Consider the following 19,651-nt stretch of genomic DNA (forward strand, 5'->3'; position numbering starts at 1 on the left):
ATAAAAAATAATAAAATAAAAAATATTGACAAAAGGACCTCGTCCGGGTCATATTCTGATAAAAAATAAATATGTGTAGACTTCATTGCTAATGCAAAACACGGCAATATTATTTCGGAATATCTTATGCTACCTACGTATAATGCAGATTAATACTCCAATTTGTAAACATTAAATATTATAGAATACAATATTATTTTGGCCAATATTCAATAAACACGATCAATAAAATCCATAAACAATGCGAATGCGTATGTTGTGCACATTTGTATTACATATTGGTGCGGGAGGGTCACTACTTAGTACATAATACGACATGCATAAAATAACTTGACATATCTAACAGTCCTCGCAATCGTTTTAAATCCAATGTTATTAAAATATTATCAAACGTACCTAACACATTTTAATCATTCACACGCACACACATACATACACACAAACACACCCAAACGCACTCACCCACACACACAACTCACCACTCTTTAATAAGTTACTGTTTTAAATATACATATATATAATATACATATATAATAATTGTAAAACTCGTAATTGGCGTATTGTATCATAGATGTAAGTAGATTAAGTCAAACTGTAAGCTGTGTAGTTTTCGAATAAATAAATAAATAAATAAATAACTAAAGACACACGTCCACGCACCACGCAGGATAGCACGTGAATGTGTTGGAGACAAACGCGCGTACGTGCGTTCGTGCGATGAGACGCAACATGCTGCGTTATCCGTGGTTATGTGATGTGAGTAATCGCTTAAGGTACAGTTCGATTCGAATTTAATGGCGGTTCGGAAGTTTGCTGGAAGTGCGCGTAGGTACCCGTCTTTCAACGTCCCACTCATATAATATTATGTATGTAATGGTTTTCTGCGCATCGGACCGTAAGTTGTTTCGAGCCGCCAATAAGTTTGAATCGTATAGTACCTTAAGCGATCACTCACATGTAGGTGTCTCGCGTTCAGTAGACGGGCAGCAGGGCGGGGAGGGCGGGCAGGGCGGGGAGCGCGGGCAGGGCGGGCAGGGGCAGCGCGGCGAGCGCCGTGAGCGCCGTGAGCGCGGCGAGCGCGGCGGCCAGCGGCAGCAGCGGCGCGCGGCGGGCGGCGGGCGCGGGCGCGTGGTGCGGCGCCAGCAGCTCGCGGTCGGCGCGCGGCGCGGGCGCGGGCGGCGCGCTGCCGGCCCAGCCCGCGGCCAGCAGGCGGCGCGCCCCCTCGTTGTGCCGCCAGTGCCGCAGGTGCCAGAACGCGTAGGCGAGCGCCTCGCTGTCGCCGCGCCGCACCACGTGCTCGGGCGGCAGGCTCAGCGCGCGCAGCTCCAGCAGGTACGCCGGCACGTACGGGTTGAACTCGATGGCCGCGTGGATCGCCTGCGACGCGAGACGACGAGTCTTAGATGAGGGAGTCGTTTGATTTTCACAAAATTGTTTCCAATGTTATGTTTAAATTAGTTTAGTGTACGTTATAGGTGCTGAATAAGAACGATTGGCAGGTGTGTACAGGGTGCGGGGTGTGGGGGTCACCTCCAGCGCGCGGTGCTCGGGCGCGACGCGGGCACGCAGCAGCGCGGCGGTGTAGAGCGCACACGCCGACTGCGGCACGCCCATGTCCTCGCAGCGCGCCAGCACCGCCTGAACCGTTACGTTTATTTATTTATAATGCTTTATTGTACCAAAAATTACAAGTAAACCTTTTATAAATTAATAAATAAATAAATAAATAAATATTATAGGACATTATTACACAAATCGACCTAGTCCCACAGTAAGCTCAATTAAGGCTTGTGTTGTGGGTACTAGGCGACGATAAATATAATATTTAATAAATACATATATAGATAATAACACCCAGACCCAAGAACAAATAATTGAGTTCATCACACAAATATTTGCCCTGACCGGGGATCGAACCCGGGACCGTCGGCTCAGTAGGCAGTTACTTTACCACTGCGCCAACCGCGTCGTCGAATATAATAACATACAAATATTTAAAAAAAATGATTATTATAAGAGCCTTTCTTAGTCAATTTATTAAAATCTATAATAAAACACCAATATTAAAATGACTATGATATTATTAATTACTAGCTTTCCACCCGCGGCTTCGCCCGCGCAGTCAAAGAAAAACCCCCATAGTTCCCGTTCCCGTGGGATTTCCTATCCTATGTCCCGGGGTAAAAATCTTCTCGGGCATCAAAATATTTCTATACTAAATTTCATGCAAATTGGTTCAGTAGTTAAGGCGTGATTGAGTAACAGACAAACAGACAGAGTTACTTTCGCATTTATAATATTACTAGCGGTCCGCCCCGGCTTCGCCCGTGGTACGTTTTTACGTTTTCTCTCCATAAGAACCATCCTCGTACTTCAAGAAATGTAATAAAAAAAGAATTAACGAAATCGGTTCAGTTGTTCTCGAGTTATGCGCTTACCAACACATTTTGCGATTCATTTCTATATTATAGATTGTACAATAAATAGTGAACCTGCACGTCGGCGTAGGCGCGCTGCTCGAGCAGCACCTCGATGAGGTTGTCGTGTATCTGCAGCGCGTGCAGCGCGGGCGGCGCGTCGCGGCTCAGCTCGCGGAACAGGCGCGCGGCGTCGCGCAGCCGGCCCAGGCGCCGCGCGCACATGGCCGCGCGCCGCTTCACGTGCGCCAGCACGGCCGCCTCGCGCCGCGCCGCCGCCCCGCCCGCCGACAGCGCGCGCCACGCGCGCCGCAGCACGCGCTCCGCCTGACAAAACACGCCCAAAACGACCAGTATATTTCTTGAAATTAATATTTTTGGTTTCAAAACTTTCGACAAAAACAATAGAAAAAATTCGACGAGGCGGGATTCGAACTCGCGTTTTTCGTCAATCCGGGACGACGCCTCGACCGACTAGGCCACCCGTGATCCCGTCAGAGCGATCGAATTTATTAAACTCTCAGATTTATGTGATTAATGATGATTACAATACGGCGGCGGCGGCGAGCGCGCTCACCTCGGCGACGGTGGGCGCGTCCTCCTCGGCGAGCAGCAGCAGCGCGGCGGCGCAGTCGGGGCGCTGCGCCAGCGCCGCGCGCGCGCACGCCACGCGCGCCGCCGGCTCGCGCTCGCGCCACGCGCGCGACAGCGCCTCGTCCGCGCCCGAGCACCCGCCGCTGCCGCCGAACCACGCCTGGTGCTCCTGCGACGTCGCACACTCAGACTCGTTAATCGTTTTGTCAAAGTTTTCTATTACAAAATTCCGCCTTACGCTTTGAAAAGTTGCGATAGAGATTAATGAAGTTCTTTTTTATTAATTATGTCTCGCTTCAGGTCTTTGCAATCAGCAGCAGGTGAAATCTTTATTACAAAACACTAATATACAGGCTGTCCCAAGTAGTGATATACTTAAACTGGGAGGTAGAATAGGTATAATATACCTGTGCAGAAAGGTTCATATCATAATATGTGAGTGGAGCGCGTCGCGCGGCGGTCCAGAGGCGCGCGTACTCGGCGCCGCGCAGCAGCGACATGGGGTTGCGCCACACCTTGCACTCGCCTTCCGCGTCGCCCCGCGCGCCGCCCGACCACGAGCCCAAGGTCGTCAGCGACATCTGTTCCAATTCCATTGGGATATTCAAAGTCAGTTAGTCAGGTTAAATGCCACATACTGTAGCAAAAGTTAGAATCATTATAAAAATTTCATATTTTTAGTGTGTGTGTTTTAGGGTTGTTGAGGTGTTAGTGCTTATGAGGAAGAGGAGGAGGAAGAGGAATTTTCACACGCAAATTTAGGGGATGCGGATGAGGATGAGGATATTTTTTTGAGGAAGAGGATGCGGATGAGGAAGCGGAAGAGGAAGTGGATGAGGACGAGGATGATAGAAAATTATAATCAAAATTAAAAACCTTTAAAATTAAAAATTAAAACAAGACACGAAAACACTCTCCTGTCTGTACAATGTACATATTGATATTTTTACTACGTGAAATATGCCAATATTGCCCCCAAAAAAATCGTCATACTTTGGCATAATATGGCTTTACACTTAGTAATTATTATTTGGTGTAAAATGGGTAATATGTCTGACAACATTGCCTTTTGTGTGTGTCGCTTAGTTAAATCAGCATCTTGTTGTATCTCGTCGAATATCATGTGTGATTTCGCGGGCGAAAAATGGTGAAAATTTAAGTGATGGTGAAGACTCTACTCGACTAGGTTTTGTTCGTATGTAATGTTTGAAAATATCTCGACAAAAGCTAATCAATTTAGGACACTTCTTTACTGGGATAGATTAGGTTTTGTTGAGTAATATGTATAAACAAAAGCTCATCTATTAGAGTCCGACTCGTGACTCAAATAGTATACATATAATACCGTGAAATATGCCAACATTGCCCACATGCTATCTTTGCCCGAAGATCAAATCATAAGAAAATTTTTAAATTGCAAAATACCTTCATACTTTGGCAACATTAATAGTATTTGGTGTAAAACAGGTTATATGTCTGACAACACTGCCTATTGTTTGTGTCGCTAACTTAAATTAGCAACTTGCTGTAACTCGTCGAATATCATGTGTGATTTCGCGGGCAAAAAATGGTGAAAATTCAAGTGATAGTTTGTGCACGATGGCTAAAACACAGGATATTTTTACTCTTAATATGTTATACAATAACTTTTGAAGAGTATTTTAATTAATGCTATTATTACCACGGAAGGTTGTTTTAAACAAAAGTTGAATGGTGGGCAAAATTACCCAATACTGTAGCGATCTCTATTTGACAACATAGCCCACCATCAAAAAAAGCTTAGGGTTTGCTACAACAATATATGCACACGATCTAAGAAAAACATATGCTTAGATAATATATTAACGTTTCCATGGAACATTTTTGCGAAAATTGAAATTATTCTAAAAAAGTGGGCAATGTTGGCATATTTCACGGTATAGGCTTTGTAAATTCGCCGCCCGATCGGATCGACCCCATCGCGCTGCAGCGAGTGCGTTGCCGTAGATACAGCATCCTCATAAATTTCCTCTAAATTTTGAGGAAGCGATAGCGGAAGAGGAATTTTTTCTTTTAATTTTTGAGGATGCGGTAACGGTTGAGGAACCCAAAATATTGCGGAACTTCCGCATTATGAGGAAGCGGAAGAGGAATCCTCAACAACCCTAGTGTGTTTTAGTAGTTTTTTTTTTTAGTTTTTAAACTTTTATGTTTAGACATAAGTAATATACATAAATGTTATTCCAAAACAAAACAGTGCCGATGTCACTTGTGAACTTTTGCAGATCATCAGCAAACATTAAAATCTGTCTGTTGGTCACGATAAACTCAAAAAACTACTGCATTGTTTTCATTCTGTTTTCACTAATGTGTGGTTCATGAGGTAGGTATTAGTCTATAATTTATTAAGTTTTAGAGCATGCGGACCAAGTTGCGGCCAGCAAGCTTGTACCTATATCATAGTTTACTAAACCTGCAAGAAGCAATGGTCTAGTGAACCGTGCGGCAGATCAAAAGACATCTACAAACTGAGATCCATTTCATATACATGAAGGAAACCATTTCAGTAACAATGGGACTATGGCAACATAGCTTTCCAATAAGAATGTTATGCCCAACCTTATCAAAAGACCTACTTACTCAATTACTTTCCGAAAGCCTCTATTTATCTGATAGGTAAACCACAAACTCAAAAAATTATTATACCCTAGAAAATGTACGAATAAAATATAGTTCAAATTTGAAAGAGCAAAATACCATCAAAATAAATTAAATAGGTACTACTACGACTTCCATAACTGGTCCCAAATATTATGAATTCTGTGCATGTACCTGTTCAATGAACGACGTCCCGTATTTTCTGAAATACCACCACTCGAAAATCAGAATTAAACCTGATATTAGTGATGATGTGCCGGTTAGAGCTACATAAAATTTGGGTGTTAGAGCACCCAAAAACGTCGAAGAATCCCACATTACGCAGTTGCCTGGTTAGAATTGAAGCAAACAACTAAAGTAAATAAATTATAAGCGAAATATAAATTAAATAATTCAATAACTTCTTATTTTCATCCTAAATTGCGAGCTTGTTGTCTGAATTGTTAACAAAAACAAATCAATACAAAGCTCCGTGTTGCTGTCACTGTAGTTGGATTTCTATTTTCTTGATTCTTCACTCTTGTCATCTTGACAATTAATGACGTGTGTCAAATCCTCAGAGCAATAAACCTATAGAGTACTTGTATCGAGCGTATACAATTTACATATATTTGTTTCTCTCTATCTAAAGAAAACGTCGTATGAAAGAATGAGACAGCTATAGACAACAAGCTACGTTTCAACATAGTCATGGCACCATTTTTACTATTATTCTAGGTAGCAACGTTGACAAGTGAGCATTTTAGTATAGTTGGTTCTTTGATATGCTGTTCCTCTTGCTATTTCGGTTACAGTCCGGGCTGTCTGGCTGGCCGCAGTGGTTGCGTTTATTAGTGCGCATCTTATCTGCACAGGAAAATATCCTTAATTTAAAGTCATTTTTTAACGCGTAATTTTTAATCGTTTGCCTTTAGATAGATCCATTAGACATACATTTTTTATTGCAAGACGTGTTTTTCGTTGTTAAATAGGTGCCAGACGCAATTTTTATTTCAAAATAATTAAAATATCATCGAAATAAGTGAAATTCCATCAACATGACTCCCAGTGAAGGATAAGTAATCACTGTGTTACTTATACTAGATATAATATTCATTTTACTATTTACAGTTTTTTTGCAACAATCTACCATATCGCCTCCTTTTTCCCAACGAACCTCAAATAGGACGTTAATGTAAACTTGATAAAAACCAAATATCATCAAGAAATTAAAGACTTCTTAACGGATTTTAAATGCGATTTATTCATTGTATTATTTTCCCAAGTCTTTAATTTCAAAATGTATAATACTCGCGTAAAATCAAACACTAGAAAATACAAATATCATCAAATTCATATTTATACCCAAAAGTGTAATAAATATAAAACCATCTATTAAAAATATTAGTTTACTAATTATTCAATATAAGTATTAAAAAAGGATGATATAATATAAATAATAAAGTTATTACTTACCTTTTAAGCGGACTCATGTTGATGTAATTTCACTTATTTCGATGACATTTTAGTTATTTTGAAATAAAAATTGCGTATGGCACCTATTTTACAACGAAAAAAACGTCTTGCAATAAAAAAATTATGTCTGATGGATCTATCTAAAGGCAAAAGATTAAAAATTACGCGTTAAAAAATGACTTTAAATTAGGGATATTTTCCTGTGCAGATAAGATGCGCACTAATAAACGCAACCACTGCGGCCAGCCAGACAGCCCGGACTCTAACCGAAATAGCAAGAGAAACAGTATATTATCAAAAACCCAACTATACTAAAATGACTTTTTTTTAAACGTTGCTAGCTCCCGTACTATATAGGTACGTATTTAGTCTCAGTTATACATCCTTCCTCTATGGTATTTATAGTCTGGCTATCGAAAGATGAGACTGGAAAAAGGCGGCAAATTCAAAAAATCAACATATGGCAACTTAGGTTATAGTTGGAAATATAGTTTTAATACTTTTATTTATTATTTTCTCTTACGAACAAAAAAAAAAACAACAAACTCTTCATCTTTATAATATTGTTATATGTAATATACTTAGAACAGTTAAGTGATACAGATAGACAAAAAAGAACACCGAATGAAAGCAAGAAAAAACACAATAAAAATACAATTAAAGTTTGTTTAATCAATATAATCATATCAAATGTAAAAATTCAACCGCGAGTGAATAGTAAGAATCACTATCACTATCTCTGACTCTTATTATGAACCCTTCCATTTCTGCAGTTATTACATTTCGTTTTTTATACTATCTTCAACACGAATAACATGGTCCGGTCATAGAAGAAATCTCGTCAAGATACTGATTTTGTGTCTTTAAACATTTTGAACGAAACAGATCATTCAATTTTTTTATTGTTGCTTGAATAGATTATAACTGGACTATTGGTATCATCCATGTTACCTGCAAAATAATAAATATTAAACAATGCAATCAAAATGAATAGTATCAAAATATCAAAGTCACACTTAACAATGCATTGAGATATTTCACGTAAACACTCTTATTTTTCTTTGAAAACTACATCTCTTTCAACTTGTTTCTTTTCAAATTTACTAATCATAATAAAAAGAACCTTTTTTAAGTCGCATTTCAATGTTTTCGTCTCGTTTTCAATTAGAAATCACTAAAATCGCGGAAATCATTTTCACTTTGACACATCAACAACTCAGGTTTTAATGACAATTACGTAATTATAAGTGTTGCCATATAAATTTTCGAAATAAAAACCCAGTCTCATCTTTCGTTAGCCAAACTCTAGATAGATAGAAGGTGATAGTGATGGATGTGCTTTAATCGATAAAATCGTGAATGTATTTTGCATTTACGGTTTCGTGAAATAATAAATAAAAAAAACAAAACTAATAATTAATTTCAGTTGAATACATTATTTGTTTAATCCTACGTATATAATAAATGCGAAATTATGCGAGAATGGATGTTACTCTTTCACTGCGGAACCGATTACAATGAAATTTTGTACACACACACATAGGATAGGTTTTATCCCGGAAATCCCACGTGAACGGGAACTGTGCAGGATTTTCTTTAAAAACGCGAGTGGAAAGCTAGTATAATAAAAAAGAAATTTTAAAACTTGAAATGTAACTAATTTAAAATAAAGATGGAAATGATGATAAAGTTAAAGGAGTGAGGAGAAAGGCACAGTCAGCATGAAGGAATCATACAGCATTTTAATTTTAACAAGTTAATAAAAGGACAGTCTTAATGAAAACGTTTTCCTAACATCCTACTAATAAAGGGAAAGTTTGTGAGGATGTTTGTTAGATTGTTGTAGGATGTTTGTTACTCTTTCACCCGAATACTACTAAACCGATTACAATGAAATTTGGAAAAATTACTTTTGATCCCGTACATCCAACAGGAATGGGAACTATGCGGGTTTTTCTTTGAAAACGCATGTATATATTAAGTAGGTATGTATTTCAATAGTAGTTTCTCATCTATATGAGAACTGTCATTTAATCAACCGTTTAATTCTTACATAGTTACACATTTAAAGTAACTTAGGTGTAAAAAAATTCAAAATAAAAATTCACTTTCTTTAATCAAATGTATTTATTATCTACAGGAACAAAAAAAAACGTAAGCGTAAGATTGCACAATTCTTCTAGAGTATCCATCTTGATAACACGCAGGCTCGATATGCAGTGAACACAATATAGCAAATTGTGGCGGCGTCCAATCTACTCATGTCTCATGTTTTATACCCATTTTTTATTTAGCTCTGGAAATCTAAAACAAAATGAATTTATTAAAACAACAAACTAAAACTAAAACACATAAGTCAAATAAAACAATCACGTGGTATTTTTTATTTTCCTGCGGTAATAAATTTACATCTATTATTTGCAACAACAACTACATATAAATCTGATATAAGAAACAAAATAAATAAATCAACGTTAATATGAAATAGATTTTTTGTCATAAATCGATAATATACCCTAGATGTGTTACAACACTACGGTGGTAAACAAAATGCCAAACGTGATATTACTGTGACATTTTTTTAAAATTATTTCATTATTTTGTATTCCACAACCCCATAAAGTGGGTAAATGTTACAGTTACAACATAAAATTACAAAAAAGCGTTTGATAAAACCTTCAAATAGGTTTAAAACATAAATATTTATCAATTTGCTGAAAATCACTTACCGATGGAAAGATATTTTTACATTGTTTTTATCCAAAACTCCCATTCGACTAGTGATAGCCGGTAGCTAAACATACAATAGTTATTTTAGCACACTGACAAATAAAAAGAAACACTGTACACTTTATGCTGGCGTTTGATTATTTTGTCGTGTGCGTGTGTAGCGACGTAATCTCAAAATGCGTTTGTGTTAACACTATTTGTATGTGTTAACTCGTTCCCCCCGCAGAAAATTACAGACATTTTGGCTATGAGAGAATAGGCATGACGACAGTATCCATAAATGATCATAGAGAGGCACTATTGTTTATGTACACATAGGTAAACCAGAATCTGATGGCAATTAGGGAAATCAAAATTTTGAGTGTGCAACCCTAGAGAAAATGGACTGAACGATCTTGATACTGCTTATTTTTTAGTTTGTTCTCAATATCATTAGTCACATTACATAAGTGGACAATACTGTACTTAATAATGAGATATCTACTTAATATTATGTAGGTACATACTTACATGTATAATATACAATATACATATTACTTTTACACAGGTAATACATATTATTATTTACACATACCTATATTTGTATGTTCATTATCATTATGCCATGTGAAAATATCGATGTTATATCGATAGAAAACTAGACTGCTTATAATTTTTTATAAAATAAAATAAAAGTAAAATAAAACTATGTTTATTTTCGTAAGTATTAACAGATACACACATTATAAAATTGACTTGGACAGCTTGGACTTGACGAATAGCCGTATTGGAAACTCCTGTAATAAGTTTTCATAAAATTATATTCCAATCAACAAACAATATTATAGTTACCTACATATAATATTTTTTAATTAAAAGTATCAAAGCGGGTAAGTCCAATTTACCAATAAAATCTTCTAAATTGAAAATTGTGATGTGTTTGACCCTTCTTCATCAAATATTTTTCTATACACATTATAAACAACACCTCTTGCTTGTGATCACAGCGGCTTTTTCGACATTTTCGAAGATTTTTTAGACAAAATCAATTATTTATCAACTGCAAAAAAGACAAATAATTTGACAACCAATTTGATAGTTGTCAAATAAGTTGCCACATGAAAATCTTTTATTTCTTAAATATAAATATGCCATCAGATTCTGGTATAGGTCTACCTACTTGTTTTATTTTATTGATAATCTCATTAATCTTAATGTTTTTAAGATTTTTAAGTCACTATACTTAATTAATTTATTATATATTTTCCCTTAAAAACACTATTAGAAGCACCTAAAAGTATAGTTCTTAACTGAATTTAATATAATAATTTAGTACCTATGTACTAAATTCTTATTAAAAAAACGATAACTTTTTTGTTTAGGTCTATTTTTCATCATAATTATTATCAAATCATAATAATGACTTAGTTAGTATGTTAATATAATAATATGAACACAGGTTATGAACATAGGACATCACTATTTACGTCACATTGTGATTTGTGCGTCACTTGGTCACATTGACTCACGAATTTGTGAATCTGTCATTAGCCTTTACGTAATTTAAAATTGCGTTATCTAGACGGAGCGATTCGTGTAAAGTTTAACACGAAAAGGGTGCTTACTTTAAAGTAAAAATGATCCCCTTGGGCAGAAAACAGGCTCAAGTGTTGGCCAGCTTTGTACCTTCAATGGTGGCTTTTGGAGGAGCCGCGTTCACGGGAATGCTGTATGCTACAGACTGGAAGGTGTTCACTGCCTACATCCCCTTCTATAGCGGCAAATACGAAGGCCAGAAGACGGAAGAATAAAGTGTTTGTGTTATAGTTGTATTTAATGTCTTAGTCACCATGTAATTATTATAAGTTCAAACGAATTGGCTGTGTTTAATTTAACCTTTTCTTTGTACTTTACCCTTGGCTGTGTCATAGCTTAGTTACCTAGTGCATAATATTATATGCACTGATGAACAAATACTTATAGAAATGTACCTACTGTTTTATAAATAGATTCACTCTCAAATTTGTGACCTATTTTAGACTCATTGACTGTAGTTTTCTAATAGTTATGTAAATAAAACTAGCATTCAAATATTAAGTATATTTTATCTTTTAACACCTCTAGACTAGTAAATAAAACACAATATATCATATATAAATAAGCTGTTCAACATTTAAGGTAAAAAAGTGTCATTGAACACTCATCCACCCATCAATTTTCAGCCAAATCAGTTGAGACTATAGATGAATCAATATTTTATTATTTTCTTTGCTTCTATCTTAATTTAACTCAACATTGCAAAGAAAATAATTTGATGAAACGAAACAATTAATATTAAACACTAGGACCGCCTACATTAAGTTGCTTATATTATATTCTAAACTTTATGTTTAACGGTGACCTCTGCCAGATGAACTGCACGAGTCAGAAGCATTGTCTAATTTAGTTTGATTAACAAAACCATCCATATTTATTTATTACTAGTGGTCTGCCTCGGCTTCGCCCGTGGTACATTTTTACGTTTTCTCTCCATAAGAACCATCCTCGTACTTCAAGAAATGTAATAAAAAAAGAATTAACGAAATCGGTTCAGTTGTTCTCGAGTTATGCGCTTACCAACACATTTTGCGATTCATTTTTATATTATAGACTAGCGGTCCGCCCCGGCTTCGCCCGTGGTACATATTTACGTTTTCTCTACATAAGAACCATCCTCGTACTTCAAGGAATATAATAAAAAAAGAATTATCGAAATTGGTTCAGCCATTCTCGAGTTATGCGATTACCAACCCATTTTGCGATTCATTTTTATATATAAGATTATATTATTTATTTGGAGTTTTCTAAGGTCTACTACGGTGAACATTGCTTTTATTATTTATTATTTATTGAAAGCATTCATAAGGGACAAGTTTTCAAATGTATTTTGATTACCAATAGGCTTATTGCACCATACCTGGGAGTTGGGACAATCTTTATATTATGCAAGCAAAAGAAGGGTATGAAGGAAACAATAATAACCATTTTTTTACTTATTTATTTCAAATACACTGTGGAGAATTAAAAAAGTGCAAATAACTGTTTAATTTATAGTGGTCACTTGAATGGATTCTTACAAAATACAGGCTATTACGAAATGTTAAATACATATTATTAAATAATATGGATTACAGGAATACAATGATCAATATTCTTCTAATTAAAATCATTTCAATTTATATTCTTATTTAAGTGCTCATGTAAATTCAACTAAATACAATACTAATCCTAATTCATTTAACATCTAATAATATCAAATTTTATTAAGAACTTTGTATATTATTTTATTCCTTTATATTTTGTAATTAATTTTATGTTTGGACTTGAATCCCCTTGTTTGGGCTATATCATGTAACTATGATTGAAAATATTAAGAATTTAAAATGTAAAAAACTTTTTCTTTCAAAAATTTAAGCAAAAATCAAACAACATACCTAATTATTAAATGAATATATAGAACTCGGGAGTAGATCGTATTTATGAAAAAACGAAATTCTTTAAAACTCTAGCTTTTTAAAATGTATATTTACTAATTATTAGGCCTAAAACTTCGAATAATAACGGCAGATGGTATGAAAATATAACTTCAAATTCAAGGACTACAAGTCTAAATTAAATTATGCTATAATTTCTATCAACTACCAACATTAAAATAACATGAATTAATAACTTGTCATATTGGAACGAGTATGGGGTTGTTCAGAAGACACTAAGGACGCAAACTCATTACGGCCGCTTGTTTATAAATTATCTGAAAACAAAATAATATTTTTATGAATAAAACACACAGACAATGAAATTCTAATGTTTGTTTAATTCCTAGGAATACTCATTAAGTTCAATTTATAGTTTCTTTCTGCTTAAATTAATTAGATTATTAACTTTTGCCTAAATATTATTTTAGGCGCAGAAGAATCAGAGGTTGAAATTCAGTTCAGGCGTAGTTTATAGGTCATCATGATAAGGTACATCGCATCTTAATGTACCTAAACGTATTTTTTTCATCGTATTAATAAGAACTTAAATTGGTTTGACGTACTTTAGGCGAGCGCGGTGCGACAAATTAGAACCGCAGGTCGAGGTCGCGGTCGCCGCTGCCGCCCGCGTCCTCGTCGTCCGCCGGCACGCCTTCGTCTTCCGTCTCACCTGCATGCCATAATACGAATCTAAGCCTCCTTTCTATCAATTAAAAAGTCATTATATTGATTTTTTTAAAACAAACTACACAGATTATCGATCGAAATCCCATTCGAATGTAAAATTTTTTTTACGATTTATACTTTGTTTTTTGTGAATAGGGAAGCGCTGGAACACAATCTCGCCTGATGTTAGGCTAAGACGTTCACTATAGATAACTGCGATACTACGGCTTCTGTATCGATATTATATTAAAGGTATATTATATCGAGCGACATCAGCGCCAAAGCGTCAAATACCGGGGCAGGGCGGCGCGCCCTTGGTCCGGGAGCCGGGGCGCTCGACGCCGTGCGGGTCGACGCACCAGCACACGGCCAGCGCGGCGTGGCACTGGCGCGGGCGGTAGAAGCCGCGCGCGTCGCACGCCGGCACGTACGCGCCGCGCGCCCCCCGGCTGGCGCGGGCCAGCGCCGCGCACGGCCGCGCCGCGCGCCCCAGGCACGCGCACCACGCGCCGCGCGACACGCCCCCCGCGCCCCCCGCGCCGCACGACCGCAGGAACGGCCGCAGGCAGCGCTCGCGCTCGTCGTGACCTGCTTGGGACGATTATTACTTTCATTTTTTATACAATATAGATGACTGATATGTTTGTACTGCATTTAAAATGAGTACATCGAGACCCAGCTCGATCTTATATTTAAAGAAAATTAAAGTCGTTAAATAGTATTCGAAACGGCCGCGGCGTCGCTCTTTTTGAAAAAACGTCGGTTAGCGTTACGATCGCAGAAACAATAAGCGTTGAAGGAACTCACTGAGCGCGTAGAGGTCGCCGGGCTGCAGGAGGCCGTCGCGCGCCGTGTCCAGGTGCTCGAACATCCACCTCACCTCCGGCTTGCAGTCCGCCCCGAAGCCTACACGCGACGCCCAAATTGTAATTTGACAAAACAACTCGTTAAACGCACAATTCCATACCAAACAAATGTGATAAGGCGGATAATTGTTACGTTCTAAGCCTACTAAAGGATTTGTGTGGTTTTATACCACCATGACTTTACAAAAGATACCTAAACAGATTTTTATTTGTACATTTTGTAGTACTGATTGTTAAAGTAGCAACATATTCTGCATGCTCGTGTGATTTAACATGAAATAGTAATGAAGGGCGAGACGGACCGTGCGGCGGCGGCGGCACCCCGCCCGCCTCCTCCATGAGCACGGAGAACCAGTCCAGCAAGCGGTTCGCCATCTTGTCCAGCGCGCACCCCTCCACCTCTGTAACCACACACATCACAATTCATACTAAGTTTAGTGCCAGTAACGCAGCAAAGATAAATATTTCGTCCAGTTTAATACTTGGATACTTTTAATCGATTAAAAAAGGAGGAGGTTCTCAATTTTTTTTTTTTTTTTAGTCGTAGCGTGCTCCTTGTTATATTTGTTTGTAAATTATATTATGAAAAATGATTTTTTTCTGCTATTGAATAAGCGAAGCTAAGTCAAATTCATGGTTTACCTTGGTTAGGCCGACGGTAGGACCTCTCCGGCAATACCTCGTTGATGTGCGTCTCCAGTCGTCGACGCCTTCCATCCTGGAAAAATAATACGTTGCGTTATAACTTAACGGTTACGAAAAAGTAAATAAAATAATAATATTATGTAGGTAGTTACTATATTACTGGCGAAATTTAAACACGTTTTAAAAATTTAATACCCTGGTACAGATATTAGTTCAGCAAAAATATAATGTATGAATTACTATACCTAATATTGGCGTATTGCGAACTTCTATAAAACTATGTTACATATTATCATGCGCCCTTTGTAGGGCACGTCCAGTGATACCTCATCGAAGCGTGCCCTTGCTCGGTGCGGCCTGTAGAGGCGCAGCGCGCGGTGCGGGTGCGGCGGGGCGGGGGGCGCGGGCGGGGCGGGCGGGGCGTGGGGCGCGGGGGGCGCGGGCGGCGCGGGGGCGGCCGGCTCGCACGGGCAGAAGCCGGCGCAGGCGAGGCGCACTGGCGGCCGCGGCCGGTGCACGCAGTTGTGCAGGTCGAGCCGGCACAGCGACGAGTACGTGCGGTTGTCCGACCCGCACAGGAACATGGCGCGCGACGCGCCCGCGCATCCCACGCATCTGCCGAACGATACGTTGTTCTCGTTGAGAATAATTTTACAAGTAATAAACTAAATTATTCCGTAAAATGACTAGCTGCCACCCATGTGTCACTAACGGCGCCCCATCGCTCGATCGTATCGCGATGGGGCGCCGAAAGATCGTAACACAAAATTATTAGTTTCGTTGCGCATTATTTTTATTTTCCGTTCCTAATAGCCCAAGACCCTTGCATGGTGAAAAGATAAATCTTCATATAAATATTCTACCTGATGTTGTAAATATTTTTGTTCAAAATCGTATGTCCAATTTACAGCATATACACTACTATATTATACATTATGTAGGATTTATCTTTATCTTTCTCACCTGTCAGTATCAAGGGAGGAGGCGGGTGCAGGGGGTACCGGGGGCGCGGGGGGGGCAGGCGACTCGTAGAACACGTCCTCGTCGTCCGCGCCGCGCTCCCACGGACTGCTCGCTACCGTCACTATTATGTCCCTGAAGCGTACACCCACTCATTAGAACACTAGTTACTTATGCTCTTTTGACATATTTATATACATGAAACAACAATATCGTATCATCAATTTCCCATAAGGAGGTTTCGATTAAAGAAGTTCGGCGTAACCTTTACGTTACTTTTCATTCTTCCTTGATGATTGATCAAATAAAATCTTCCCAAGGTTTTCAAGAAATATAAAGACCGAATAATATATTACATAGATATTATAGGTACAATGGTATATAACATAGAGTTACACATAAAACATGAGTTATACCCACCCTCGTCGCAGAACGTCCTTTTTGTTGGCGCAAAGTGCGGTGAAGGAATCCCGCAGTAAACACACCTCGCGCTTTTTGCACACAAGCGCGTGGCAAAGTTCATCTGCAATCATTTGATCATGTTAACTCAGAGCGAGTCCCTCCCTGGCCCGACTTCTCGTTAACCGACTTAAAAAATGCCGTATAATTCATTTGTAGATATGTACTTACTTATATCTTTTTTGGGTTTGTAGTTTGTAATAGAGGTAAGTATCTAGTTAAGGTATTTCGATTTTGATAATTAGATATTATTGGAATGCTTGTGTCTTCTGGAGGAGACAACTTAAATTTTGTCCAGATAAGTTAAGTTAACAATCGGAAGGCTGTTTAATTTTTTTATTAAAAGAACAATCATCTTGTAAATTTAATGAATAGAAAAAGAAAGCGTAAATCCTGGGCTAAGCCGGGCACATAATATTATAATGTATTACCAAAAGAGTAGAAGAAATTCAATTCTAATGCTGAAATGGAATCTTGTTACTTTTTCGCAAAAATATATCAAATGGATGATAAGGAAAATATCTGGTAGGTACTTGGTTAAACATATTGCATGCACAGACTAATAAATCACTTTTTTATTGATAACTAGCTTCCGCCCGCGACTCCGTCCGCGCGGATGTCTTTCTTTGCGTGGATGGTTTATTTCTCCATTTTGAGTAACTCGGACAATGACATCTTATAAATATCTATTGGACCCAAATACGGCTAGGTCTATAATAATACGCAACGTGTGTTCGCGGTACCTACTACAGAACAACGTCTATGGATAACTGAAAAATTGAGATTAATTTTTTTTCTACGTATTTTTCCAGGATAAAAAGTATCCTATTTTACGCCCAGGATAATAAGGTATAATTATACCAAGTTTCATCGAAATCGAACCGGTAGTTTTCACGTGATGTCTTCACATACAGACAGACAGACAGACAGACAGACAGACAAAAATTTTTTTAATCACATATTTGGGTTTGGTATCGATCCAGTAACACCCCCTGCTAGTTATTTTTTCAATATTTTCAATGTACAGAATTGACCCTTCTACAGATTTATTATATATGTATAGATATGTGCTTGTACATATAATATTGTAGATACTCACTTTGCGGATCGTAGATGTATCGGCGAGAGCGCCGCGTCGTCTGTGCCTCCTGGAACATGCATCACAAACATTACTTTGTGTAATTTTATTGCATTACAAATGAAATGAAACGTTTTAAAAATTCCCGTATGGGGATCGATTTTTTTTTTTCTATTCAATATTTCTACCAAGAATAAGGGCGATTATTCTTTAATTAGATGGCAGGAATTAACTTATATTTCAACCCACTTCGAGGCGGTTGAATAGAGGATATGAACAATAGAAATCTCGAGTCCTTGCAGTAGAATGTCATCATAATTATAAACAATAGATACTACAGGTATGACATGATTCTCAAAGCCTAATAAAGGATCGGAGAAATTGCTAATTTTTATATAGGTATATTGATCGGCCGTAGGAAGGCCGTAGGTATATTGTGTACTTACTCAATAATAAGTCATAATCAGAAATCTGAGTCATCGTTTTATTGCAACAGAATACATTTTTAATGCATGAATATCTTTACACTAGTCTATCCGAAATCTTTATCAACTGAAGAGACTAGGTAGGTATACAAAAAAAGTAATTACGTAATTGCAAATTCATACATTTGCAGCTAGACTTTGAAAAGGGTCAAGGTTATGCCGTTTCTTTTGATCTATAGTACCAGTTACCACTGCAGGCAGTCAGGCACCAAATGCTTTGAAAACTTCGAGTCACTCTGCTTTTGTATTCGTAATGTACGGTCTACTAAGTACTCGAGAGACTAGGTTAAGGAACTGAAATAATGCAGTCATATAGGCCTCAGGGCACGAACGAGAATCGTTAAGGTTCTCGTCGAAAGGCTTTCACCGCTCTCATTTCAGATTTTAATTTGGGGACTCGATGACAGTTTTCGGTGACAGATAGATATCATTAAAAAACACTCAAGGGATACGCGTTTTCGTCTGAATCCTATCAAGTCTGGTAGGGATGAGGAAGTACCGGCGCATCATCGAACTCGAAGTCGTGTTCGGGCCTGGCGGCGGCCGCGGCGGCGAGCGCCAGCAGGGCCAGCACGGCGGGAGCGCGCATCGTGTCTAGCGGTGTTCTTCGCGCCGCAGTGTCCACGCCACTGCCGCGCCGCCGCCCGCGCCCGCCGTCCCAGCCTCTACTGCTCTACTATACGCAATTTACACAACCTTCATGCCCGTTTCCAATCAACCTCTCGGAGGCGAGTCGTTTGTACTACTACCTACCCTACCGTTACATATTATGCTTATAAACCGACTTCAAAAAAAGGAGTTTTATCTAAACTGTTTGGACCATAATTAGGTACTATAATAATTATGATCTATTAAATAGGTAGGGTAAGATGGTCGACAATGAACCACCTAAATTTTCAAGAGCTGTAAATGTACTCCTCGAGGCCCTAACCACATACTTTTTAAGAATTTATATTTTTTGGTTTTTATGGCATTCAAATGCTTTATAAATATAAATTTATAAAGAATAGAAAAAATTCCCGCCTCGTGATCGAATTTTTTCTATTCTTTATAAATTTAAACATACTTTTTAGTTATATTTGTAGATAATATATCTGGTTACATTATGTAGTACTTACTTTATTTTTGTTACAGTACAATAGCCACTGATGTTTTTATTTTTTTT

General features: G+C 38.0%; 3 protein-coding genes and 1 long non-coding RNA gene across 4 annotated transcripts; 1 reads left to right on the forward strand and 3 right to left on the reverse strand.

The window, feature by feature from the left end:
• Positions 1-972: 972 nt before the first annotated feature.
• Positions 973-6,143, reverse strand: LOC123693267 (protein ST7 homolog). Its single transcript, XM_045638275.1, has 6 exons — positions 5,823-6,143; positions 3,419-3,592; positions 2,995-3,180; positions 2,493-2,744; positions 1,531-1,638; positions 973-1,377 (listed from the first exon to the last, which is right to left on the reverse strand). The coding sequence occupies exons 1-6, from the start codon at positions 5,964-5,966 to the stop codon at positions 973-975; spliced, it is 1,269 nt and encodes a 422-aa protein (XP_045494231.1). The 5' UTR covers positions 5,967-6,143.
• A 1,503-nt stretch (positions 6,144-7,646) lies between these two features.
• On the reverse strand, positions 7,647-8,405 carry LOC123693166. Its single transcript, XR_006751662.1, has 2 exons — positions 8,227-8,405; positions 7,647-8,054 (listed from the first exon to the last, which is right to left on the reverse strand). It is a non-coding gene; the product is annotated as an uncharacterized LOC123693166 (long non-coding RNA).
• A 2,902-nt stretch (positions 8,406-11,307) lies between these two features.
• Positions 11,308-11,688, forward strand: LOC123693117. Its single transcript, XM_045638076.1, has one exon. It carries the CDS (start codon positions 11,450-11,452, stop codon positions 11,621-11,623), a length of 174 nt encoding a protein of 57 aa, XP_045494032.1. The 5' UTR covers positions 11,308-11,449; the 3' UTR covers positions 11,624-11,688.
• Positions 11,689-12,831: 1,143 nt separating this feature from the next.
• On the reverse strand, positions 12,832-19,460 carry LOC123693456 (proteoglycan Cow). Its single transcript, XM_045638570.1, has 11 exons — positions 18,986-19,460; positions 18,023-18,071; positions 16,885-16,987; positions 16,468-16,599; positions 15,831-16,119; positions 15,502-15,577; positions 15,162-15,260; positions 14,801-14,899; positions 14,288-14,581; positions 13,891-13,997; positions 12,832-13,602 (listed from the first exon to the last, which is right to left on the reverse strand). The coding sequence occupies exons 1-10, from the start codon at positions 19,073-19,075 to the stop codon at positions 13,915-13,917; spliced, it is 1,314 nt and encodes a 437-aa protein (XP_045494526.1). The 5' UTR covers positions 19,076-19,460; the 3' UTR covers positions 12,832-13,602; positions 13,891-13,914.
• Between the last annotated feature and the right edge of the window lie 191 nt (positions 19,461-19,651).

This window comes from Colias croceus, chromosome 7 (assembly GCF_905220415.1).
Source record: "Colias croceus chromosome 7, ilColCroc2.1".
Classification (NCBI taxonomy): domain Eukaryota; kingdom Metazoa; phylum Arthropoda; class Insecta; order Lepidoptera; family Pieridae; genus Colias; species Colias croceus.